Source organism: Myiozetetes cayanensis, unplaced genomic scaffold, assembly GCF_022539395.1.
Source record: "Myiozetetes cayanensis isolate MyiCay16 unplaced genomic scaffold, myiCay2020 scf9, whole genome shotgun sequence".
NCBI classification, from domain to species: Eukaryota; Metazoa; Chordata; class Aves; order Passeriformes; family Tyrannidae; genus Myiozetetes; species Myiozetetes cayanensis.
Window position 1 is genome coordinate 9,877,502 of NW_026088185.1, and position 25,955 is coordinate 9,903,456.

Here is a 25,955-nt window from a genome sequence, read left to right on the forward strand (position 1 = left end):
CAACCTCAGACTTAGATACAATTTTTTAAATACTCGTGTTCTGATATTTATTAATCAATTTTAGACATATAAGCCTGGCAAGCTTTAATAGGCAACACTTCGCAATAATCTACTTGTATAATGAAATAGGCTATTTTATCTGGAGATCTCAAATAGCTGTACAAAGAGGGCCCCTTCCTCTGAAAATTTTGATTCTTTTAAAGAGACTATTAGAGACATAGGAGAAACAACATAGATTTTTAAAAAGGATTGCTAATATTTCCATAGTTAACATTAAATTTGACTTGTTTTTATGTAACATGATGAGATTTTTTCCCATATTAATGTTTCAGGTAGAATTCAGCTTTCTGAGATGACCTATCTTTCCTGCATGTGTGATTAGGGGATTTTTTTGCTTTGTTTCTTTTTTGTTTTGCTCAATTTGCAATTCACTCTTTTTTCTGCACTTCGTAAAATACATCTGTGAGCTCTGAAATATTTTCTATCTTTTGCTTTCCATTTAAATCAAGGAGATTTAAGTATTTGGACCAATAGGTGATTTAAACTCATTTTATTTGTAGTAGCTCAAGGGAAATAAGCCACTGTAAGTTTTGGCCCACATGATGGACAAAACAAGAGGGATCACTCTTCCTTAGGTTTTTCCTCTTCTCCCCAAAATCACAAACCATTGAGAAGTGCTGTGTTCAGGTATGGCTCACTTAGCCTCAGTGTGTATAATATCTGCTCATAAAACCATTTCTTGGCATCTTTGGACATCACACTTGCAGAATATATGTGGAAAAAGCTGTGTTGTCTTTTGACAGCCTGAAGGGTTAATAGACTTTAATCTCCCCAAATCTTGCTACCAAGACTGACTGTACATCTAAGATTAGATGAAAAGAAGGTAACTCATTAGAATTAGAGGATTCTTCCAAAAAGCTGTCTTTCTAAGTTTACCAACACATTTCATTGTGGATTTGTCTGTAAATCTATTAGGAGGAAAACACTCCTGGCCTAGTATTTGCAGAATGCTTCGCTTTTGCTAATCCTGCTGTAGGATACAGTGGGAGTTAGTATAGGCTATGGATTTGAACTACCAGGTTATTTAACCTCACTAAGAAAAGACACAGATAAACAGTGGTTTCAATTTATGCATGTTAATACTCCCAGAGTGGCAAATTTTAGGAAAATAAGCTTGCACAGATTAGTCATTAGGCTTTCTTTTCCATGTCCTGTGATAGACTTCTAAGCTGACATTACGGAACACGAGCTTTTGCAATAAAAGATTAAATATACTTCATCCCTGATGGAATATATTTTTAATCTTCTTAAAATCCTTTTCAATTAATACCAGAGGAATTTGAGTTATTTTGAAGATTACATTGTACTCATAGTAATTTTGTTTTGTTTTTATTTTATTTTGAGGTGATTTTTTCTAGTGAATTAAGAGAGGTGGGGCAAATTTGCATGCATGATAAATAACCAGACATAGATGAATTTGAAAACTTGCTAAAAACATTTATCTAGCTACATGTAACCTTGTGTTTGGAAGTGGTATCAAGGAGTAGGCCAAAGTTGCCTATAGCTTTAGTTCCAGCATAAAAAGGAAGACTTGACAGGTTTTCTGTTCATATATACTACCACTTTAAGCCAGTGTAAAAGCTGTTAAAAATATTGCTGGGAAACACTGTTTTGACTTTTTTCATATGAAATCAGCTTTCTTTGAAACAAGGCAAATGTGGGTACAGCTCTTTACACTCTTTGGGAGGCCGTCTAAAGGTAGCAGTGTACTTCTAACACTTACCCTGGGAGCATCTGCTTTAGCATTTCTCTTTGGATCAAGGTGCAGTTTTGAAGCAAATCTCCAGATCATCCTAACGTACCTGCTGGATTCTTGTCACAGAGCAGTTTACAAGTGCAAACTGACTTCTCAGTTGAAACCAAGAGACATTGTTCTGTACTCCAAGGTGCAGCTATCCTATCCATGGGACTGGACCTTTACCCCACCCAAAGTGCCTATCAGTGATATCAGGCTCTCATCACCAGTGCTCTCCCCATACAGATCCACTCCTATTAGATTGTTTGATACTTTCCCTCACATTATTGGCAGGAGCCCCCTGAAAGAATTCAAATAAGTTCTTTTCTCCTGATGGTCAGGCTAGTGCATACCACCTCAGTGGTCCAGGATGCACATGATTAACTTGTTTATGGCCAAAAACCAGTTAAGCAGTGCAAAATCTTTCAGGGAGTGCATGTCAGGAGGAAAATTGTATGTCTGATTAACAGGTAGAAGAGCCTAAATTCCATTCTTGGTATACTATTCAGATTTCCTCCTCATGTCTACTGCAAAGTAGACACAAATATAACTCCTGCTGACATTGGCAGTAATTTGCTTCTGAGGTGGCAAGATTAGAGACCATAAAAGTAGCTTTTGAACTGGGATATTACCAGAATGCTTTCTATCCTCAGTAAGAATAATTCCTGGCTAATAAGTATCATTTAACAGTAATGCTGCTTCCCACCAGCTGCACAAATCATGATAACCCAAATGATCCCAAAACATTGTATGGAAGTGTGTGGGAACCACACTGCCATTGCACTCCTAACACAGAATATATCCTTGGAGCTAGCAAGGATGTGAAAGGCTGTGACACAGCACAGCCTGTGGCACGAAATTGAACCTGTTGGTAAGTAATTACCAAAGAATGGAGGAAGTGGCATACATCTATGGATCATACTGTTCATGGCAGGGAACAAGTTCACAAAGCCTGAAAGGTAGCAACAACTACAATTAGATTTCTATGCATGTGTCACAGCCGAAGAAATACTAAAAGCAATGATCAGAGGAGCTAAGAAGAGCTCTGTGAAAAAGATAGTCATTGGTAAATGTCCTCATTAAGTGGAATTACCACCTACCTTAAACAAGAGTCATTATTATTAAGTATCATTAGACTTGAAAAAGAATTCATCTTTTAAGACTCCCTCAAATCCTCAAGACAATTTCTGTTATAATATATACAACATGCCCTCTCTTTCCTCCCCCAAACTAAGCAACTAGAAACTAAACATGGGCAACTTGAGAAAGCTTCACTGGTTGCACAAGTGAATAAACTGTTTTGCCTAGGTTGTACCATGACTTCTGGGGTTACCTGAAGTTGTTCATGGAAAATCTTATTTTCAATTACTTGTTAACTTCTTGAACTTCAGTCACATTGGCCAAAAATCTGAATGTGTGTGTATGACTCATGTTGTGAGTCTTTTTATGTGAGGGAGATGCATTCTTGGCAAACATCTACCTTTGAAAATCAGGTTAGAAAAAATTTTTTTTTACAAAACCAAAACAACACATGACACCTTACCGTTGTCCCTTAGAAAATACATGCTAGGCCTCTGCAAAATTTGTTTACAGAAGCTCTCTATCTCAGCTTTTACTGCCCTTTTCATTCCAGGTGTTACCTAACCCGGGCTCCATCCAGTGTCTCTGCAGCTGTGGAGCAGTTGTGCTGTATCACGGTCAAAGTCACCCAGCAGAGCCATGAGCTCCCTCCTGCAGTGACCCATCACTGTGTGCAGCTGTGGGGTGAAGGAAACTGCTGGCTGAATGCATGGTAGGAAGAGCTGAGCCTGCAGGAGGGGAAGCAAGGGCTAAAGCAAATCCATGGTAGGGGGAATGAAATACCATGACTAAACATGTAAGTAAAGATGACCTAACTGAGGTCCTGATTTTATCATTTTTCATACTTCATTGGCATATCTGTTTGGGCAAACAATACTGCTAAAAACAAGGATTGTTCCTCAGAGCGAAGAATTGGCAGGAATCTTCTATAACCAGAGTATTCTAATTATTAAAACCAATTAAAGTACTACCAGACAATGAAAAGAATTCGTCAATGACTTCAGCTGGAGCAAGAACATCATTAAGATAAAGGCGTATCACAAAAGTGTCTCTTGTTAAGTTACAGAAGGTATAACATTTATACTACCTGGAAAATATAATATGATGTGCAAATACAATGAGGCTTTTTCAAAGAAGTAGGAGGCAAGACAAAACAAGAATTAATAAAAAAAATGAGGAGACATTGAACCAAGGAGTGTAAATATTTTTAAAAATTTAACAAAATTGAAAATTTATACACTGTGTTTTTAAAGGAAGATAACTATATTTGCTTTGTACTATTTTGAACTTGCACTTTTTTTCCCAGCCAAAAAGCTTAATTATAGTTTTATAGGCAAAATATGACTTGGGGTTGCCTTGCCAAAGTGTGAGTGAAGCTTAGCAACAAGTACATATTTGTATAAATAAATTAAATCATTCTTTTTCTGTTGTTGTTTTATAATATCATGTTCAGGATATAACAGCACAGACACAATAACCACTAAGACTTTAAAAAAAGCACTTCTTTAAGAATTACCTAGCAAAACAGTTTCTCATCAATAGCTTCACATACATCTCATCAGTTCTAAAATTATGATTTGCTGTCACTGCATACTCGAAGAAGTCACAACTTTTTCTCTACTGCTTTCTCTGTCTTGCAAATTAGATATTCATGACACAGGAAAAGATGTCAGTTTTCACACTTCATCAGCCAATTGGTACAAGAGCACCACTTTTGGCTCCCAGCAGAATACTTAATTTTAAGAGCTTCCCAAAATGCAATGTCTAGGTGCAAACTACTGGCTTATGTAAGCTGTACTTCAGCACAGCTCCAAGACAACTGTATTTTCAGCTGGTTTATGATACAAACTACACCCACTAAGGAACAATTATGTGCCTTAAGGATGGAGATGGCAGTAAGCTGAGTGTACAAAAAAAATCCACATTAAAATAGACATTGCAGGCACTTGCTGACTCATGTGTTCAGGCAAACACATAAATTTTTTTATCTACCATCTTGCCTTCCTTAGATGAATTCCTTGACTGTTCTTGAAAATCTGTTCCTATCTGAAGTAACTGCAGACAACACTGCAGTGTTTTTGTACAGTGGGCTGCATCAGATCATCTTGAAACTGAATACAGAAACATGTTAAATACTCTTATCACCACCCAATCTTGATTTTTTTTACTTTCTATGCAAGCACTTCTAGTGTAAAGCTTCCTTTTGTTAATTCTCTTTTCATATTAAACATTAAGAAGTAGCAAAACCAATTCCTCTTTTCCTTCATAATTCGTGGTTCTTCCCAAATGGAAGCAGATAGATACAGATGCCTCAGAAGCATCCAGAGATGTACAGTCAAAAAAATAGCCAACCTTTTATTCTCTTCTTGAGAAGAATTTAGTTAAACTCTCTCTTAGGTGCACCATACATAATTTTAAAACCTTTGCATCTTGTGGACAAACAGATCAAAAGTATAATTAGTTCTGTGTTCCCTGTAGGTTTGATGTTTATGAAATTTAAAATCTGTAGATTCCCTGTAGACCTTTTTCAGTTAAAGACTTCAGGTGTCAAAGGTTGAAATATGAGGTGAGAATGAAATGATTTTAAAATTTTGATATCAGAAGTCAATGCATTTGTCAGTATGTCCCTAAATTTGAGTGTATAAGACATACCCTAGAAAAGATAAAGTTCTTTAATATGTTATATGCATCTGTCTGTACAACATGCTGGCAGTTTCTGGTAGATGCAGAAGATTTCAGCTATGACAGTACTTTGCTGTTCTCAAATGATTAAACCAGTGATTAAACTTCATATGGTTTCAAAAAAATATATGAAAAAGCTGCAATGTATTTCTACATGAAGCAATAATTCCCTCTATTAAAATACTGCACGATAATTATCTACTGTCTTTAAATTAGTCTTCATAGCTCAGACTGTGTGACACTATATGGATAAGTTTTTATTGGTTTTATGGCAGTGACTTAGTATCATGTTCTCTCTGTGTACAATGCAGGCTGAGCTAAGTCTTCCATTCCCTTATCAGTCTCTTCTCTCCAGTAATTTTTACGATACATGTTTCTTCAATGTGAATATTTTTTATTTTCTTTTAGGGTTACTTCTTTTGTGGTCTTTCTCACTGAAAAAAAAAACAAACAAACCAAAACAAACCAAAGCAAATGTGGTAGACATGTATTATGACTTTTTATTTTACATAAAATTTAGAAGAAAGCTCATGAAAAAAGCTGAGTTACATTTAGATCTGTCCCTCAGTTAGCATTTCTTTGTGTTGAACATGACAAATGCCTCAATAACCTTGACAGGAGCTCTGAGATGTTTTTAATTCTAAATATTCTATATAGTGTATGTATATGTAAATATTATATATAGTGTATGTATACAGCTATATAAATTTCACATCCTTGAGGTAGCGATCATGCTCCGTAGCCAGGCATTCGCCAGTAACTAATGACTGGGTGGGGTAAGGAGGTTTTTGTCTCTTTCTTGCTTAATCGGGACCGCGGCGGCTGCGGGGACCGCGCGCGCCGCCAGGGGGCGGTGTCGGCCCTGCCACGGCCCTGCCCGGGGCTGTGCGGGGCAGCCGCAGCCCCGCACGACCTGCCCCGCTCTGGGCTCGTTTTCAAGAGGCGGAGGAGCCCCACCGCGAGTCTCCGCCGCCTCCTGTGTGAGTCCCCCTTAGCGCCTCGCACCCGCTCTGCCGGTCCGCCCTCAGCAGCCGGTTCCCCTCACACCCGCAGCCCCGGCTGGCAGCGCTTCCTCACTCGGCGTCGCTGCCGCTGCCTCAGCGCCTCTGCCCGACGCTGCGGGACGTGCCACCTAAGTCACCTCTCCCACGCGCTGCTTTTACTCTGCCACGGGGGCAGCAGCCCAAACCCGCCTAAATCGCGGGCGGGGAAGCGTTCCCGCGGCCATCCCAGCTCCCGACGGGGGACACGGCCCTTCCTGCGCCCTCTTCCTCAGGGTTGCGGCGAGGGCGCCCGGGAGTGCCCGCAGCCCCACCTGGCCTCGCCCGCACCACCCCGCGCGCCCGTCCGGGCGTCCCGCGGGCACGCCCCCCCGCGCGCCCATTGGCCGCCGCGGCGCCGCCGGGGGGCGGGCGCGGCGCTGATTGGCTGAGCGCGCCGTCCCTCAGCGCCGCCCGTCAACACACGCCCGGCTCCTGTCACAACAGCGCGGGCTGCGCCGGCACTTCCTGCGCGCCCCCGGCACCGCCGAGTCCCGCCGGGCGTCCCGCGCTGGGGCACGGCCATGGCCCCTCCGGGCAGGGCTGGCGCTGCCGCCGCCGCGCCGTGAGGGGAGCGCCGCGGGACGCCGTCCGCTCCTCCGTCCGTGTGACCCGCCCCGCCTTCCCAGCGCCCCGGAGAAGTTGACGCCGCTGGCGGGGCGATGGCAGAGGCTGCCGGCGGCAGAGAGCAGCCCGCGGCGGGCCGTGCCCCTGCCGACGCCGCGCACCGCGCCGAGGAGGAGCCCGAGCCGGCTTCGCTGGACGCCCCGGCGGGGGCCGCGGGCAGGAGGCGGGAGCGCCGCAGCGGCGTCTCGGCCGTCGGCACCGCCGAGCGCTTCCCCGGGGGCAGCCTGGGGCCGGCGGCAGCGCCCGACCCCGACGCCTGCCTGCTGGAGGCGGCCAAGGCCACCCCGCGGAGGAGCAGCATCATCAAGGTAAGGCTGCGCCGCCCCGCCCGCGAAGTTTCCGCGGGTCCCGCCGCCGAGCTGCCCGGGCTGGAGCCGCCCTCCGGTGCATCCGGGGAGCCGGGACGGGCAGGGGACGAGGGGAGCCCGCCGGGCACGGGCTGAGCGCACCCTCCTCAGGGGGAGCAGCCGCTCCGCTCCGCTCCCCGAGCGGCGCTGCCGCCCCGTCTGCAGCCGTGCTGCCCCCCCGGAGCCCTGGGGAACGGCGGGTCCCCGGAGCGAGGGGCTGTCCGGGGTCAGTGCCGGGGTGCTGCTCCCGCCGCCCCGGGAGCTGCCGGGGTCCCACCCGCGCTCCTGCGTGACCCGTGGGTTTCGCAGCGGGGCAGCTCCCCGCCGTGTTGTAAAGTTTTTTTGTGTAGCAGCTCGTATCTGTTCTTATTTAATATTCATGAAATACCTGGAGGCAGAATAAATCGCTTCCACAGCGCTGGGTTTCTTTGCTCTTGAATAGCAAAATATGCAGTGGCACAAATGAACAGGAGGTGTGTTTGGAGACTGGATGTAGTACAGATTGCTACGGAGCAACGCCGTGTGTTTAGCACCCTTAATGTGAAATTAACAGGTCGGGCGTGATCTTAGAGCCTCCGCCTTTGTTATGTTTTGGTAAGGAAAATGGCTTTATGACTATGTTAATTTTTTTTCCGGGTTAATTTTTAAAAATAAACCGTGTGGTTTCGATTAAATGGTATTTCCTTGCAAGTACGTGGGCTAATCGCTAGTTTCTGGGGAACCGATGAATGAAGTCTCCTGGGCAAACTTAATTTAGCATATGGTCACACGTGATCCTCTTGTAGTGATTTGCACTTGGAAGGCATCGAGATAACAGTGGGAAATGAGACTTCACTTCTGTAAATGTGTGAAGGCACTGGGCAAAGCTCTAGCTCAAGGCAAGAAGGAAGAATACAGGCTTAGCTCTTACAGCTTAGTATGTCTATTCAAAGGAAGAATAAAAAAGCAAAATATTTGCTTTTTGCATTTTTAAGCTTTAGCCTCAGAGGAGACCGAGGTAGATAAGTACGAAACAGCCTCGAGGATCCTTTGCAGGTTTCACCTTGAAATATTAACTCATTAAGCCCAACAAAGCGTTGAAGGGTGGTTTTAGTCTTCTAAAGACTAATGTGATGGGAATGCTTCCAATCTCAAGTTGCATAAGTGCTTTACTAAATCAGGACCGAAGTTCTTTAACTGTACCGATATGGAAATGGTATTTTTTTTCTTGGAATCGCGTGAAGGCTTCAGAAACTTAAAATACACAAAATCTTGGATTACAATTAAACATCATTATTTTACAGACTATACCAGTAGATATGTTTTAATCACATAAATGGTATATAAAAGTTGATGACTGGGTAGCATTTTCACTACAGGTTGATAACAATACTGAGAGTGATAACGATCACTCCTCTAACTGAAGGAAATTTCTTCAGATACATCCTCGGATAGTGTTTATCAAGAGAGGATTTCTGACAGAGATAAGGAAAGAATTAATGTTGTTAAACAAGGAACTGGTAAGGCCTCATCTGAAATACTGGGTAAACTCAGTTTCCTGTGTTTAGGAATGGTGCATTCAGACTGGGGCAGATGCGTAGAAGGATAGCGAGGACGGGCTGATGAAGTGAATGGATTGAACACTGGATGAGGGAAAACTTGATTTCATGGACGAAAGCGAAGGATGCCTATGCAGAGATCCAGTCTGGAAACTCAGATATTATTCCAGGCACTACAAGAATTTGAATGAATGTCATCATTTCTTATAGAAACAGAATGAAAAATACTGTGATTAATCTTAAATGTAGTTGTTAAGCAGCTGAATGAAATTAGATAACATGGCTGTGTCTGATAGCAGGTATCTGAACCTGAGAATTTCTGGGCTGTGCATCCCTAAGGCAACTGTTGGGACCCCATACAGAGCATTGTGTTTCTTGTCCCACAAGGCCGTCTCAGTGGTGTATAAAATCAATTTTCCTTTGGCAATATACTAGTGAATAGGAAATACTTTTAACTTGGGGTAGAAATTAAATAATTTATTTGTCTGCATCTTCAGGAATTTCTGATGTCCTAGGACACGTTCAGCAAATGTTAGGTGCAAATTTTAGATGGAATTAAGATAAAATCCTGCAGTTTATTTCACCTCTTTTTCTTTTTTCAACTCCCCTTCAACTGCAGGATTTCTGCTCAAGCATAGTATATTTTGCTGGGGAAAGAATTTTACAATGTTTTATTATGTTTATTTTACTCTAAAAAGTCCGTATGTTCATCTAAATTTATAGTAAAAACAGTATTCCATTGCTTTCTTTAAGCTGATCTTGCCAGCTGAAAAATGAGTCTTAAGAAAGCAAAAGAAGTTGCACAGTAAGGACAAGCTCTTATTCTGCAGGAGTTGAACACCCTTGCCCTGTTTTTCCATTTCTCTCCTGACTATTTAAAGGTGTACTTTAAACACGAGTGGTCTTGCTCAGTTAAGCAGAACGTTAAAATTCTGTAGATTCAGATGATCAAAGTACACTTTTAACAGCATTTTTTTCCCCAGCTATCTTGTAGAACTCAGGAAGTCTCAAGGTTAGCATCTGAGAGCGCAGGTCCAGTGGAAGCCGCACTTGCTTACATTGGACTGTTCTGGCATCCACAGTGTAACTGTGAAGTACAAAGGCTGAACTGGGACTTGCTTTGAAAACCTTTCCTGCAGCAAATTACACTTGGCATATACTGCAAGTAAAATATGAACCCTTTTAGATAATCTTCAGTGCATTCATGTGCTCTATATTTGGCTTCAGAAACAAGAGAATTCATTTATATAAAAAGAACAGAATGTAGCCAGAATATTTTTATTCCCATTTTGCTTTACTAATGTTCACAGCTTTGTGGATTGAGGTAAATTTAAAATAGGATTAATGAGAAATAGTTGTGGCTATTCTTGTGCATTAGAAAGTTTCCCTAATATATGTGTATTAGTTGTTGGGTTTTTTAGAGTTTCTGTTTGTTTGGGGTTTTTCCTGATGCAAGGAAGAGGTAAATGGTCTTACTACAGAACTGGAGCAAGAAGGGAAGTTTGCCATGAGGAACCTGAAATCAGAGTATAATACTTGGGAGACAAACTTGGATAAATAGCAAGAGATCATAGAACTTGAGCCACTTTCTAAGAAGCCTAAAGATGGATCATGCATTGACTAAATTATTTGCAGAGGGTTTATTTTTTTCTACTTTTTTCCCCCCTTGTGAATAATCCAGGGCCAATTGTTTGCAAATAAAATGTTAATTGCAACCACTTCCAGGCTAGGAGAGCAGAAGACAGTGCTCAAAGAACTGGATGTCTGCTTTCTTTACATGTAATGCTTCCTGTAGGGTGGTTCTAAACAGAGTTGACTGATGTTGTTTTCCTTCTGGCATGTTCCTTCTGACATTGCCATGTACAAGCATTTTAATAAATGGGTAGGAAGGCTAATTTGTTATGTAATGCCTACTGAAATATTTTGTAACTTTCTACCAAAATATTTCCCCGTCAATTCTTATCAGGCTTCTCTCTGCGTTGTTTGCGTGCAACACAAACTTTTGGGACCGTGTGTTTGTTTTTTTTTCTTCCTGGATCTTTGTGTCTAGATACTGTAGCAGATAACACAGCTCTGTATTATGTTAGTAGCAACAGACTGTGCCCAGGAGATGAACTTGAAGTAGCAACTGCAGAGTCAGACTTGAGCTTCAGGCACAGTGGAGCTCTGAGGCTTTTCACTGAAGTTCTTCCAAAGGCCATTTGCTTGCTTCATGCAGAGATTTTGCTTTAAAATCCAGTGGAGTTGTCCTTGCCTGTAATACACTACTAGTCTGAGAACTGAACTGCAAGGATTAGTGTTTTGCAATTGAATTCATCAGTGAAAGTGTATGGAGATAGCCAGCTGTCTTATTTCAAGGCTTGTATTTATCCTAGTGACGTTTTTAGCTTTAAAAAGACAAACCTGCAATAAAAACAGTGGGGCTTAGTTTTGTTCAGCTTGTGCTCTGAAGTGTGGTGACAAAATTTAAGTATCTTAAATGCGTGCTACCTCTGTCTATGCAACATGAGCATTTAAGGCTTTTTTTCCATAAGACAGAGTTGTTCAGGACTGTAATGATTCTCCAGTAACTCTTGCACAGCTTTTTGCTGTGTAAGCTTGCATTTATACACTTGCTGTGTAATGATCTAAAACTATGACTATGTAAGATGCATTAAAGCTGATTAATTGCTTGATAGTCCAGTGGTGATTTTATCACAACTTCATTCTTTGGCATGTTCATATGTACCCTATAAAAAGAGGAGAATGTTTAGGTAGGAATTGCATTACATAATTCAGTAGAGCCAAAAAAGCTATTGGGAAGAGTAAGAATGGCATATCTAGCTGTGCAAAGGCTGCCACAAAATGAGAAATTCATCATTTGGATCAGGAAAATGGTAACTGGTGGGGGATATTTTCATGGATGTAAATGTCCAAACACTGTGGAGAGAGAAATGAGGAAACGATATCCATTCTCTTTCATAGAATGTGAAGTCAGGAAAAACCCGGTGATAGTTCTTTAACAGCAGGTTTAAAATACATGGCAGCATTTTCTGACCCAGCATGTGATTAAATCGTTCACTTAACAGCCACAGAAAGCTGTGGCAGTCAGACACGTAATTGGGTTTGAGCAGCTTTGAAATGACAAATTGACAGAGGAGACCTTCACAATGCACCAAAAGCATCTGGCTTAGAAAGTTCCTCAACTACAAGGGGTTGAACACTGGGAAGCCACAGCAGAGAACTGATCACTTTGTACTTTCTTGCTTGTTATGCCTCCCCAGGCATGTACTCTGTAGCTGGGATACCAGCCTAGACTGACCTTTACCTAACCCTGTATCTGGTTGTTAAGAAAAACTTAAATACACTGTTAAGAGACCCAGGAAACTGTTTTCTGTTATTGCTAGTGAAAAAATTTCTTAGAAATGAAAGGTATCTTCTTTGTTGATTTAGTTATTTCAAATTAATTTTTGCCAGCTTTACAGAAGAGAAGGAGTTTGGGGATATTTCCTGGATTGCTGTGGTATAGCTGTTTGTATTTTCATAACACTGCAGCTGTTATTCCACACACCACTGTTTTTCATAAGCATCTACTTAGGACAGGTTTGAACAGAACAAGTAGTAGTTGTAGACCTGCTTTCATCAAATAAATTACATCCAGTAGTTAGTATCACTGGAGATGGACAGTTTTTCTGTGAAATGCTGCATTTATGGCTAAGATTCCCATGGAGGGCAGTAGGCATTTCATACTGGGTTTAACCTCCACCTCTTCCCTCTTTGTCCTTAAACAAATGAGCATTGGCAGATCCAGTATGGCTGTGCCTAAGTTGATAACCTTGTAGTGAGAGAGATTTAGGTCTTGTGGAATTTTTTGTGTCAAGCTGTCAATAACAATTATCTGTAGCAATGGAAACCACTATCTATAAAATGGGATTCAGGTGCAGGACTCGGGTGTGTGGATCTTGTGAAGCTGCCCTAAAGGTTCATCTAGCTTCTTACGCTTTTCAGGGATCTAAGTTTTGCCAAAAAAGTTTTTTTGAGTTTTTTTTTTTCCTGTGCAGGCCTGGAGTTACTTACTTTGCTGCCTGGCATTTTATCGTGTACCTTGTGCCCAAGTCAATCTATGAATAATAGTTGAAGGTTTCTTTCCATTTGACTTCATGGAATTTTTCATTTTAATTCAGGCTTTCTGTTTCTGATGGTTACATTTGCCTCAAAATACAGTAATTCTCATTTCCTGATATCTCTGCACTCCAGTAAAAAGTTATTTAAGTTAAACACTGCTTAAGGAAAGCGTGGGGCCTGGCTAAAAGTCTCTTAAAAATCAATGGGTGGCTTTACACTTGACTTGTTGAAACTTTAGTACTTTAAAAAAACCCTAAACCAAACAACCTACATCCAGGACAAACTGCTTCTATTAAAGTTTATTGCAAGCTTGTCTATTATAGTACCTGCTAACTCTAGAGTAGTTTTCTTGCCATTTGTTTCCACACAGAACATAATGTAAGACATGACTACTGACCTCATTAAACGTGGGTAGAGATGGATAACATCATCAGGTTTGTGGTATCTTTCCATACAGGTTTATAATAGTGAAGGTGATTTGAGTGTCTTGCAGTGAAATTACTGAAAGGTGACCCTTCTGTAGGATAACAGCAAGTCCAGTGGTCTGCAAACACGAGTTCTGGGAGGTCTTTTCAGGAAGTTGTTTGATAGGTTTTCTAGGCAAGAGGTAAGAGCTGTTATGGTCAGGAATAAGAGATGAAGTTGGTGATAATGGTTGATTTGTTTTTAAATTATGTACACGAAGTCCACTGTGCAGAAGTACATAAATAATGATTAGAAATAGTGTTCTGATGGAATAATGGTGCTGGTGGGTAGAGCAGTGTCAGAGGAGGAATGCTTTCTACTGGTTTCTAAATATGTGAAGCAGCTGTTAATAAAACTGAGTTTTCATATCTGTGCAGAGATGCAAATCCTGTTTCTTATGCTAATATTTTATTCATTTTGTAGTTCCACTGAGATCAACGCCATCTGTAACAAAAATGTTTTAATTGACTTAATGGTATATTTTTTTTTTCTGTTCTTCCCCACAGTAGATGTGAAAATGCAAGCAGTTACTGTAGAACCAATAACACATCTGCTGTGGTGAAACATTTAGCTGATCATGCTCATAAACTTAACATTTTTTTTTCTTTCCAGGATGTACCTGGTAGGTGTAATTTCTGGTAATAGCTTGTTGATTTTTCTGAGAAATGGGGAATAGTGATTAATGTAACTTTTATTACACACGTATTCTAGCATAGTTTTTTTTTCTTTTAACCAACGTGACTTGGAGGTTTTGACATGCATGACAGTTTAGGAACTACTCAGACTTGGTTAAAAAATAAAGTTCTACAAAAGGCTAAATGCTTTTTCTAAAAACTAAAAGTTCTGAAGACTGCTAAAGATCTTTGTATGTATAAGTCTGGAAATGGATTTATAATCAAAACCTTGTTCCCAAATCTTACTGTATCATAAGTATTTTGGGATTTGAAGCCTACTGTAGAATCCTGTCTTCTGGAGGGATCTTTTTATGTCAGAAATTTGCAGTTTTAACTGATTATTGAACCATTTCCTGAAATGTGTTGAAATTACTGAGGTTATTGTAATGTCTTCATTTAGTCATGATTCATTGTTAATGTGTATTTATTAAGTTGAAAGTCTCTGACCATTAAGACCATGTACAGGCTCTAACTTAAATTAACTGGAATCAAACTGAGATAAAGAATTTGTCCTGTTCCAGAGCCACTTATATCGACAAAATTAGCCTTGGGATTATTTTAGGCAGCATGCATCAGGTAATGTTATTGTGACATGCCTATTTAAAGGTGTACCAAAGTCTAAAAAGTAACTGACACTTTACTGCTGTACTGAGAGGATTCAAAAAACTCTTCTGGCTGTAAATGCATACTGTGAAGATTTGATTCTGCTTCTGAGTTGCATGCTCAGAGGAGTGCTGACACTCACACCATACCTTGGATAATCCTAGCTAAAGCAGCGACGTGAAACATTCATTATGTTCATACTGATTTTCCCCCAGGTCCCAGCTGACCTCCAGGTTGACCTGTGCCGTGCTGCTGTGGTACTTCTTGGAGGGGCAGAAGGAGCCTCTCTCTGCTGCCCAGCACCTTGTTCAGACACTCATACAGAGTGGAAATTTGTTGGAGTACTGCAGACTTGTCATGTACTGACTGTGCATGTAAATGACTGTAGAAGAAGTGGAGTGGTGGATAATTAGGACTCAAAAATCATTGCTTGCTGGATGTTTGTTTTGGTAACTTGGATACAACTTCTGAATGGGCAATAAGAATTTCTTTGATATCTAAGGTGATTACTTAATCACATACTTTTCAAATAAGTCTAGAATCACCTCAAGTGTAGTGCTTGTCATTTACTCTTTTATGAACCCAAAGTCTGTCAAGCTAATACTGAGCAGTGATTCTCCCAGCATCATTTAGATCTCTTTACTTGTACTGTATTTTAGGTGGGCACAGCGTATTTTGATTTCATTAGACAGTTCTGATGGATTGCTGAACTGTTTTGATTGTAGGCTACAAAAGGTATTTGTTATTTAACTCTTTTAGATAGTTTGGAGGGAAAGCACAAGAACAAAAAAGGAGTTCCTGAAGTAAAATGCAGGATGTACTTGTGTTATGAAATGCCTGCTGCTTACAGACATGGCATTATCCATTTTGCTTTTCTGTATACTGGTGTACTTGTCCCTGTTTTCTGTTGATGCTTCTCCTAGAAAGTGTGTCTGCTTAAAAACCAAGGCAAAACCAGAAGAACAAACAGCCAAACAAAAACTTCTGTCAGGAGTACTGATGAAAGAGATCCCATAAATTTAAGAAACTCTGTAACATTGAATCCTATGGCGAAACCAGTGCTTTTTGAGGACTATGTGTGCTTTAGTAACTGCATGAGAATGTTAACTACACCATACTTGCAAGAAAGAGGCAGGATGTAAATAGCAATAGGAAGTAAAACTCCTTGATCGGGAATGAGATTACTCAGTGCTTGAGTAACTGGGAAAGCCACAGGACAGAGCAGGGTGAGAGCATGTCTAAAAGCTCAAGTGAAATTCAGAAAATTGGATTATATGTAATCTGAATGCTGCTGGGAGGGGAGGCTGTCAGGGGGAACAGGCAAGGCTGAAATGAAAGTGGGAAGCCTGACTGAGGGGCTGGGCAGTGGAGTCAGGAGTCAGCCAAGAGGGCACAAGCAGAGTAGGGGTGAGGTGAAGAACCAGGACTCAGAGGAAGAATTTGGATCACAGACACGAGGATCCCATTTGCAGACCCAACACTGAGCTACCCTGCAGGGCAAGTCACACACAACAGAAAAGTATGGGTTTATTGCCTGAGCTGAATTGCTCAGGATTAGTGTTCTCCTGAACAGTGCTGGAGGTGTGCGGGTGTTTAAGGGAGCTGAATGATGCACAGTTCTGGGGCACAGTGGGGAACCTCCAAAAGGGCACAGGGTGGCTGCCAGGAGGCCAGAGGGATTTTTTTGCCACAGGCACATATGGCAGCCCCGGTTGGGAGAACGAGAGGAGGGTGACGGAGGGCTGCCTTGGTCCTGCTCTCTTCTCAGCTTGGCACTTGAAACTAATTCCTTGCATCCCTCTCTTCTTGAGCAAAGTTTGCCACCTGTTTGAGCATCACTCACTAAGCTTTCCATGCCCCCATAGCATTTAGGAAAGTTTTGCCATTGCCACATCGATATCATGGTGGTCTTTTAATTTCATTTTTCTTGTTGGGATTTTTTGGGAGAAGAGATATTCTTGGTGGATTCTGTCAGTTTTAGCCAACTGTTGCTATTTCATACAAGAATAAAAAGCATCATTTTTACTTAGCATTAGATTTTTCTCTCAAAACACTTATAGAATACATCATAGGCAACACTTATTTTAAATGTAGGTGAGTCCTGGGTTCTCACCTTCAATTTTCTTTATAAACTGTAGTTTTGTTTGGAAGACCCATGTGATTTTTTTGTTGTTGTTCATTTAATTTTATAACAGTTTTCATGAGTATCTGATTAGAAGTTGCATTTGCTCAGCAGAAGAGATGCTGAACTCTTCACGCTAGAGCTATCAGGAGACAGCACTATGAATGAACTACTGTAAGATCCCTCCTCTTTTACCAAATGAGATTACATAGGAGGTTATTAAATTAATTTACCAAATTTAATAGTTTAATAAAAGAACTATATTCCCTTGGAGTATACTGGGCTACCTCATGTAAATACTGTAATAAAAAATTCTCTGAGCACGGGCTGAAAAATAGATATTGGAATTCCTGAGACCTATGAAAGACTTCCTGCAAACACTTTGTGTTTTGTGGGAGGTGGAGCCCAGTCCCGTGGATGCCAGGTCTCACTCAGCTCTGGGGTACAGACAGGCTTGTCCTGGGACATACCTATGGATGGATACAGAGATATCCATACAGCGGTATGGGTGGATCCTGAAGGAAGTCTTGTCTTCTAGTGTTATGTAAAATTGGTTGTGCTTGAGTATGATTCGGAATTGCAAGTCATAGCATTCACGTAGCTTGTGAATTTCTTGCTCAGAGTGTTATGATTCACAGTGGCAGTTGCTCCCTAAAGCAATGCAGATTTTCAGTATAAATTGTGATCTCTGAAATCAGTGGCAATTTTCCCGTTGCCATCAATGGAGGGAAGATTGGGTTGAACACAAATACTCAATCACTAAACCCTGTTATTTTGCTTAAAAATTTTATTTTTCAACCTCTTAAAGACTTAATGTTGTTAATTTTGTTATGCTGATTCTACTTTGAGCTCAGTGAGGTTCGTTTGCCAAAACTGAATTACTTGAAACCTGCACAACAATACTGCTGAAGAATCCAATTTTAGGGCATTGTTTCTAGATAAGTTATTTTTATTAGAAACACAAAAAAGACTAAGTTGTTATTAGAACCGAAGGGGAAGAAAAAAAAGAAAGATTGAGATGACTTAACTCACAGCAAGTGCATTTGTTTATTCTTGGCTTGGCAGTGCTGCTGTGGTGTCTGTGTGCTGCATGCATGTGAACAACTCCGTTGATATTCAATACTTTTTTGTGCTACATCTTTATGGATGAGAGGGAGGTACCTCCATACCCAGTGGTGAGATACACTACTCTGATGGACAGGGATAGTGCTTAGAAGTAAATAATTTCAATAGACTGATCCAAACCTCACAGAGATCAAATCAGAGCCTGTTCTTAGACTTGGGAACGTTCTCCCGGTACCCTTGGTTGCCACAGATGAGTGTTCCCTGCAGCAACACCTCCCAGCTTTGAAGACTTTTAACCATTATAATTATTTAAATTATGTTATATCCTCATCCTGAGCAAAGATTACATAGGGCAGGCCAGGGGCCGTGCTGTCTTTCTGCAGAAGCAGCTGGAGTGCAGTGCTAGATGGGCAGGATAAGTGAATTGTTTGGCTTGGGAGAGTGAAATATGAGCGAGCTGAGCAGTAAGCTCTGCCTGGGCTCAGTAGCCTTGCTGGGAGGGCAAGGTGTGGGGAACAGGTAAAGCTTCAGTGATAGGAAAAAAGAGGATTTCAATATCATTCCTCAAAAAGATGAAGTTACTATCCTTGTTTGCATTGATCAGTGTGAAGGCTGTAAGTATTTTTTCAGTGTAACGATGCCCCGTGTGCTGTGAAATGCTGACATACAAGCCCTTCTGATGAAATCTTGCCACTTTACCTGGAGGGCTCCCCTGTCTGAGGGCTAATGCCCAGACTCACGATGCTGGATGCATGATCCCATTTACCAAGAAGATGAGAGACTGAAAGAGGAACAGGGAGCACGTGAAGTGGGGTGACTGCAGAACAGTGCAGGGAAGTGAGGTGTTGGGAAGCTGCACCTTGTTAGTGCCTGCTTGTGGCAGTGCCTGTGATGCCTGGAGAAGGGAACAATTTTGTTCCTTTTCAAATAATCAAGACTTGCATCCTGAGAAGTAAAAACCCCGAAGCTCAATAGCGTTCTTGGACCCTGGAGCAGCACCTTGCCTTCCAGAAAGGGAGGACTGTACATATTTCTTAGCTTTCCTAAGACAATTGGCATATAGCTGGTGCCTGGCACCACACAGCCCTGCTCTGCAAAGAGGAAACTGTACACTCGCTTCAGACCAGCTCTTACCTTCTCCAACAAAACACAGCTCTCAGCTTGAATAAAGCGAGCTATATTTTACTGCAAGTGCATTTGGCATGGTTTTTAGAAATTTGAGGATTTGAAAGGAACAGTGTGGGCACAGTGTTCTGTTTACCAGGAAAGATCAGCTTTCTAACCTAAGAAGGTTGCAGCATTTTCTGTCTTGTTGGAACTGTTGTGAGGCAAAAGACATGACCCTGCTGAGAGGTACCATTTATGTGCTGTAGGTACATTGTAATCCAGAACTTTATATTTCATTTGAAATGCCATTTACTTTGTTTGCCTATCTGTACACCTACTCAAGGATGGCAGAATGTCTCTAACTTGTGTTGTGGCATATTGCAGCCAGGAGCACATATTGCACAGTTCTCCAAATATCGTTCAAGAAAAGCACTGAAGTGTTTGTGTCTGGATATCTGCATGTTCCAAAGAACATAATTCTACTTGCTCAGTTTGTTATCTTCCCATCCATCTATGTATATATATATATATAGTATATACTGTGCATGATAATAGAAAATCACAGAACATGTTAAATTGACTTTTTAGGCTAAATTTTGTACTATCACATAATTTTAGCAGTGGGAAATGGTAATGTTTTTTCATTTCATGAATACAGGAACTGAACTTGGTAATTATTGCAAAATGCAGCTTCTTTTCAAAAAGGGAAAAAAAAAGCTATTTTAGTTCAGTATTGCAGCAGAAATAAATGAATAAGAAGGCCAAGTATGATCTACACTGCTGAATAACTTGCCTATGTTGGAAATGCTTCCTTTTATCTCCTACTCTTTTTGATCTACTGTAAATACAAGTTAGAATGGCTTATTTGGAAGTCCTTTTTCAGAAAGGTATTGTGTGTAGACAAGTTTCGATTATTTTTTTTAATTTTTTATTTTATTTTTAAACTGCTGGCCATCAGGAGTTCATAATACACTTTCTCTTCAGGAGCTTTTTACACTTCCAGTTATGGGTTGATATCTGAATCCATGGGGAGCATTTGGGTATAACATTGCATTACCCCTTTGGGTGTATTATGCTCCAATAAAGTAATTAATGGGTGAATGCAAATATGGAAGTAAATTATATGAAAGAGTAATGTTGTAGAAAAGATGTAAACTTACTGCATGTTTGTATAACTTGAGATCACCAGTTGCTTTTCTCTTGGGAGACTTGGCTGCTCATTAATCTGTACACCAGTTTTTGCTGCGGTGCAGAACTTGAAGGTCTCCTCCCTCTATCCGGTTTCTGAAAATACTGTGGGCTTTGTTAGTTTCTTTTGGGTTTGGTGGTTTCTTGTTTTGTTTGTTTGCTTTGTTTAAATTTTTTGTTGTGTTTTTGTATGTGTTGGGGTTTGTTCTCTTTTTTTTAGTGTTTTACTACTGCATGTATAATGCATCTTTTGGTTGCTGTAACTAACAGATTAATATTTAAAATACTAAAACCCAACAGATTTAATAATTTAAAATAAAAGATTTTACTACATGAATAAAGGATTTGGGATACCTGTCACACTTGGCTGTATCGGTAGTGGCAGTTCCATTACAATTGTAATTTTAAATCTCATCTAAAAAAGGCTGGAGAAGCTAACTTTAGGAGCATTTAAGGCTCAAGACATCAGGGAGGTATTAAGCATCCTCCTGGAAGGGCCTGAGATGGTTGGACACGTTACAGAGCTGTTTCAATGAGCTTCTAATGATGGCAGATGAGCCACTAAGAACCAAAGAATGCCAAGTTTTTCTCTCTTTCTGTGACGATTTACTGATCAATGGCAGTAAAATAATCCCGGCAATGCACCAGGGAGAATGTCTGCTTTTCTCAAGTGGTTCTTTCACTTTTAAGATAAGCTTCGTGGTGTTTCCAGTGCTGATAATGATTAATGCTTCCCTTGCCGTTGACTGCTCTAGGGTTTGTTTCTGGGTAGTTTATATACTGCATGAGAAGTTTACCACTGTCTCTCCCAGCAGGTCACTTCCAGCCATGCCTGGCTGCTTAATTAATTGAGTCATTACTATAATGGATTTGTATTTAGTTTTACAAATCTGTCTGAGTGCCTTCTTCCCTAAGGACACCGCTGTACTTTGTTCTGAGAGGTGTGAAAAGCCAGAAGAAAAGTCTTAACTGCCAAATAACTGCACCTTGGAGCATTCACAGAACTGAAACAGATTGGCCTAGGAAATAATTCCACGCTCCTGCTCACTTTAAAATATGTTCTGTGTTGTGAAATAGTGTGCTTTTAAGGGAAGAACTATTTGGCCAAAAGAGAAAGCAGAGCTTGCAGTGTTAACTGCAGGACCGTTCTCATGTAATCCTAGGTAAATAAATCTGCGGGAGAAGGTGTTGCTTGTGTTAATTACTGTTCGTGAAGCCAAAACACAGGGATATACAGGATGGTATTAGAGTATCTGTTATTGGCAAAACAGAGGGAGATACAGGATAGTATTGGAGTATTTATTAATATACACTACAAAGGTTGTGATGGGCCTGCAGAAACCTTCCCCTGCACTGGGGCACAGGGTAGGGGAAGATGTGCCATGAATCCAGTTAAAATTTTTTAATAATATTTCTCATGTAACTTTTTCTTCCTCCAAGCAAGAGTAATTTCTGTGTGAAAGCTTCATCCTGGTTAGCCATTCTTTGTCCATCTGTGAAACCAGGGCCTGGTGTTGAAAGTCAGGAACAGAGGAACTTGGCATCACTGAATGTGCTCCAAGGGCCAGTTTTGGGGAATAGGCTGGATGTGTAGAGCAGGGGAACAGTGGAGAAAGCTTGTGGTGGGATGTAGTGAGGCCTTGACTAAGTATTCCTGACCTTTGCTAGAGTCTGCTAGCCATTTTTAAATAGCTGTTTTACCTCATTTTATGGCCAAATAGTTTTGCTCTTTCCTGTTTGTTTGTTTGTTTTTAATCTTATCTTTCCACTTAAAAATAGAACATTTTATTTTACTGCAAAGCAAATGGTCATCAGTTAATGGTGAAGATCATTAATTACATTGTCAACTTAAAAAGCATACATCTGCAACCTTTTCTCCTCATGGTAATGGTGTTTGCCCTGTATGTTGGATTTGAATCTGTGCTGCTTTGAAATTCTTGTTATGATCAGTCTTTTTCAAATGACTGGCCAAGGCACAGTGGTGGTGTTCAACCTGTGCATATTCACTCAGATTTTTGGGTTTTATCCACTCAGTGTCCACCATAACCTTGCTACTGTCAGCTTAGAATCTGCCCCTTGATTTTGGTCCGTGGCCTTGCCTATACTGGGGAATTCTTGGGAAATGGGAGACAATTTGACTAAAGACATAAAAGCATCACACAAGAGTCCAGATTAAACACCATTTGACGACTGTCAAAAAAAAATAAAAATCATGCTTTTAGTTTACTGTCATTGATTCCCTGAAGTGCAGGTTCAACTCTCAGTAATGTGTTTTGACTTGATGCATTTAGCTGGTCAGTCTTATATCTGTGCTGTCCCTGAGCACTTCAAAGCTAAGGACTGAACCTGTTCTTTCAGTGTTATCTGGGGTCCTGCCTGAGATCCCCTTGCAGGACGTTTACAATAGTAGGGTTTGCCAAAATTTTGGGAGTGATTCACTGTGATGCTGGCACTGAACTGGTAGGAGCAACAATATCACGTTGTCAGCAGACTTGTTGAATGTATCATGTTTTTTAAAACTTGTGTTATATTTGACAAAAGAGACTCTACCAGTGTCCCAGGACTTCAGAATATGGAATGAGGCAGTTTTTGCTTGCAAACTAACTCTTGGTCATGTAGGAATTACTGTGTTTATTTCTTTTACCCCCATAGTACTGTTTAAAGCTTGGTTATTTTTATTGCCATGATAGCATTGGTGGTGAGTCTTTTCTTTGTCTTTTTGGGGAGGAATACAGAGTCCTTGTCTTTTTGGGGAGGAATACAAGGTGTTGAGCAAAGGAGATAAAGTGCTTTATGTGCATTTAACTTTAAGACTGATGGTAAAATAAGGACAGGCAGACACTCTGAAGCGCAATAAAAGTTTGGTTTCTTTTTTTTTTTTTCTAATGTAAGTGTCGTTCCCCAAAGCAGTATGGTTACAACACTGATTAAAAATAGGATGTTGAAGAAACAAATGAGAAGGCACAGAAAACACACCAAAGAAATTATTTTATTGAATAGGAAAGGAGTCTTTGAGATGAAGGAGCATCACTCTTCTGAAGGATAAGACTTTCAAAACCACTGTATGAGAACAGAAATTAATTTTTTTGTTTTCTTCTCCGTCTGGCTTTGAGGATGTCAAAGGATGTCCTCTCTTGTGATTGCTGTCAGTGAGGTTAATGAGGATGCAGTGTCCCTTGTGCCGGGCTGCTTGGCTGCAGCCCCAGCCTGCACAGCCAGCCTCCCTGCTGGCCACGGCTGTCCAGGCAGCGTGATGGGCTGTGGGAATCTTGGCTCCCTTGGGAAGAGCTCTCACTGGAATTGACACCTGTGTCTTTAAATATAAGAGATATTGCTTGTGGGACAAGCTTTTGGTTACCCTTATAGCGACAGGTGTTTATAAATCTTAGTATACTTGTATCTTACTACCTTTCTGCAAATGATCCTTCCTTTTTGCTTAAAAGCCTAGAGATTACATGTACATTACTCTCCCAACCAATATGAAAAGCTGAAGAATTCTTGGAGGCTCATCCCAGCTAGTATTCAGGATTCATGTTCTGCTGGAATGTGTCTGGAAGCTACTTAGGCTTCTTATTTTTCCAGACTGATGGAATCCCTTTAGCCCCAGAACTTTCCTCTTCAGTGGAATAAGGACACTTTACTTTGTCAACTTCATTGTTCTCTACCACTTCTCTGCATTTTTGTAATGCTTGAAGCAATTTCACCTTGGGGTTTGATGGGCTCTGCTGGAGTATGTGTGTTCTTGCCAGGTTGGATACTTTCCCTTTGGACTCGCTCTCCCCTCCTGGAGCTGCGCTGTACAGTGTGGCAGTGTGACAATTCAGGCAGGTCGTAAATAACTCCTGACAGAGGCCTTGCTGTAAATGTCATTTCTTGGCTGTTTGGGAATCTGTCACTCAGAGAACCAATCCTCTTCCTGTCCTGTGGTTTTAATTCTGTTTCTCAAGTCTTTACTCAGTTTGTTGCTTTTAAAGTGTGTGTGTGTGTCCCTCTTTTTTTTTTTTTTTTTTTAAGGGTTTTAATACCAATATGAAATCTCACTCTCTGTGAGGAAGAGGGTTTTTATGGGTTTTTATGCTAAAAACCTGAGGAAAGGATGGAGCTGAGGAGAAGTGGCATTTCACATACACATTCTTCATTGCCAGTTCTTGAAATCACGACCTCCTGCTTCAGTGTAGGGAATCAGAATAGCCCAACATTTCATTCTTTCCTGCTCTGCCCTGTAGAGTTCTATCAAAGATGAAGTTACTTGTCTTCTTACACTCCCTTTGGAATTTGCCAGCACTGTTAACACTCCATTGTTTTGGAAAGAAGCCCCCAAATGGTGTTATGTTCTTATAACTTATAATTTCCAGCTATAAGGAAAAACACTGCATTGAAAATATTTTCAGATTGAAATTAGCCATACTTAAATGGGTGAGGAAAATAGCTGAAGGGTACAAGTGGTATTATGCTAATCAGTTTTATAGGGAAACAATGACAAAAGCTGCAGGGATGGAACAGTGTAATAAGGTATTTTAATCATATGTTTGAGAAGTGATAAAAAAAATCTGAACCTGCAGTTTTTAGGAGGGGAAATAAAATTTCCTGAGAGGTTTACTTTGGATACAAATTGAAAGGGATTTCAGAATGATCACTTCTGCAGCCAAGCAAAAATAGGGGCTACTGTTACCAAAAGTCAGCAGTTATTCTATTTAAAATCTGTGCAGTTCTGTTTTATTTTTCAAATATATCTTGTTTTATAAGGTTACAACCATGGGAATGGAAATCTGCTGTCTATGAAACAGCTACTTCTGCTGCTTTTTCAAAATACTTTGACATATGTGTTGCTATAGAAGAGGTGGATTACTTTCCTAAAACTCTTTAGACTTTGAGGGTGGTGAAACCTCCTTCTCCCACAAGGGAGACCACCAAGGGAAATACGCTCGAGGTTAGCCATGGAACAGCTGTTTTTATGGATACTGCACGTTATGTATTGGGTATAAATTTAAATTTTGTCAGAATATACAGATTATGAACTGGTAACCTGTTGTATTCTTTAAAGATTCTTTCACCTGTGAGAGGGTCTGAAAAACTTTTGTTTTAGTGAGTTGTGACATCAAAATAAGATCTCACTGAAAAATAAGCTCATTAAAAGGTGTAAGTGCAAGGTATATGCAAAGCACTGAGAAGAATCCGATTTATTGTAGTCAACCGAGTTTGAGTGTTGAAGTGACACTCAGAGCATGAACTGATTGAGGAGAGAAATAACTCTAAATCACGTTCCTTCCTGACTGTAAGTTTTCTACAGTCCTGTTAAGCTGTGATCCTGAGACCCTCAGTAATGGCACGGTGAGTGGATGTGTGGGAATTGCAGGGGTATGCTTGGACACTGCTGGGAGCCAGGCTCTGCCTGGGCCTCCTGGAGACAGGAAGGATTCAGTATTTTCCCTCTTATCACTGTTTCCCATAGTGTATATGGGAGAAGTCCCTGGTCTGGATACTCTGCCTGAAGCCAGTGAGATGTTCAGGTGGGGCA

General features: G+C 40.8%; 1 protein-coding gene across 1 annotated transcript in view; it reads left to right on the forward strand.

The window, feature by feature from the left end:
• The first annotated feature begins 7,152 nt into the window (after positions 1-7,152).
• The window catches only part of PLCL1 (phospholipase C like 1 (inactive)), a 190,415-nt gene continuing 171,612 nt past the window's right edge, over positions 7,153-25,955 (forward strand). The window contains exon 1 of the mRNA XM_050340126.1: positions 7,153-7,532. Within this exon, the coding sequence (XP_050196083.1) occupies positions 7,260-7,532 (273 nt within the window). The 5' untranslated portion in view covers positions 7,153-7,259. The remainder of the gene's footprint in view (positions 7,533-25,955) is intronic.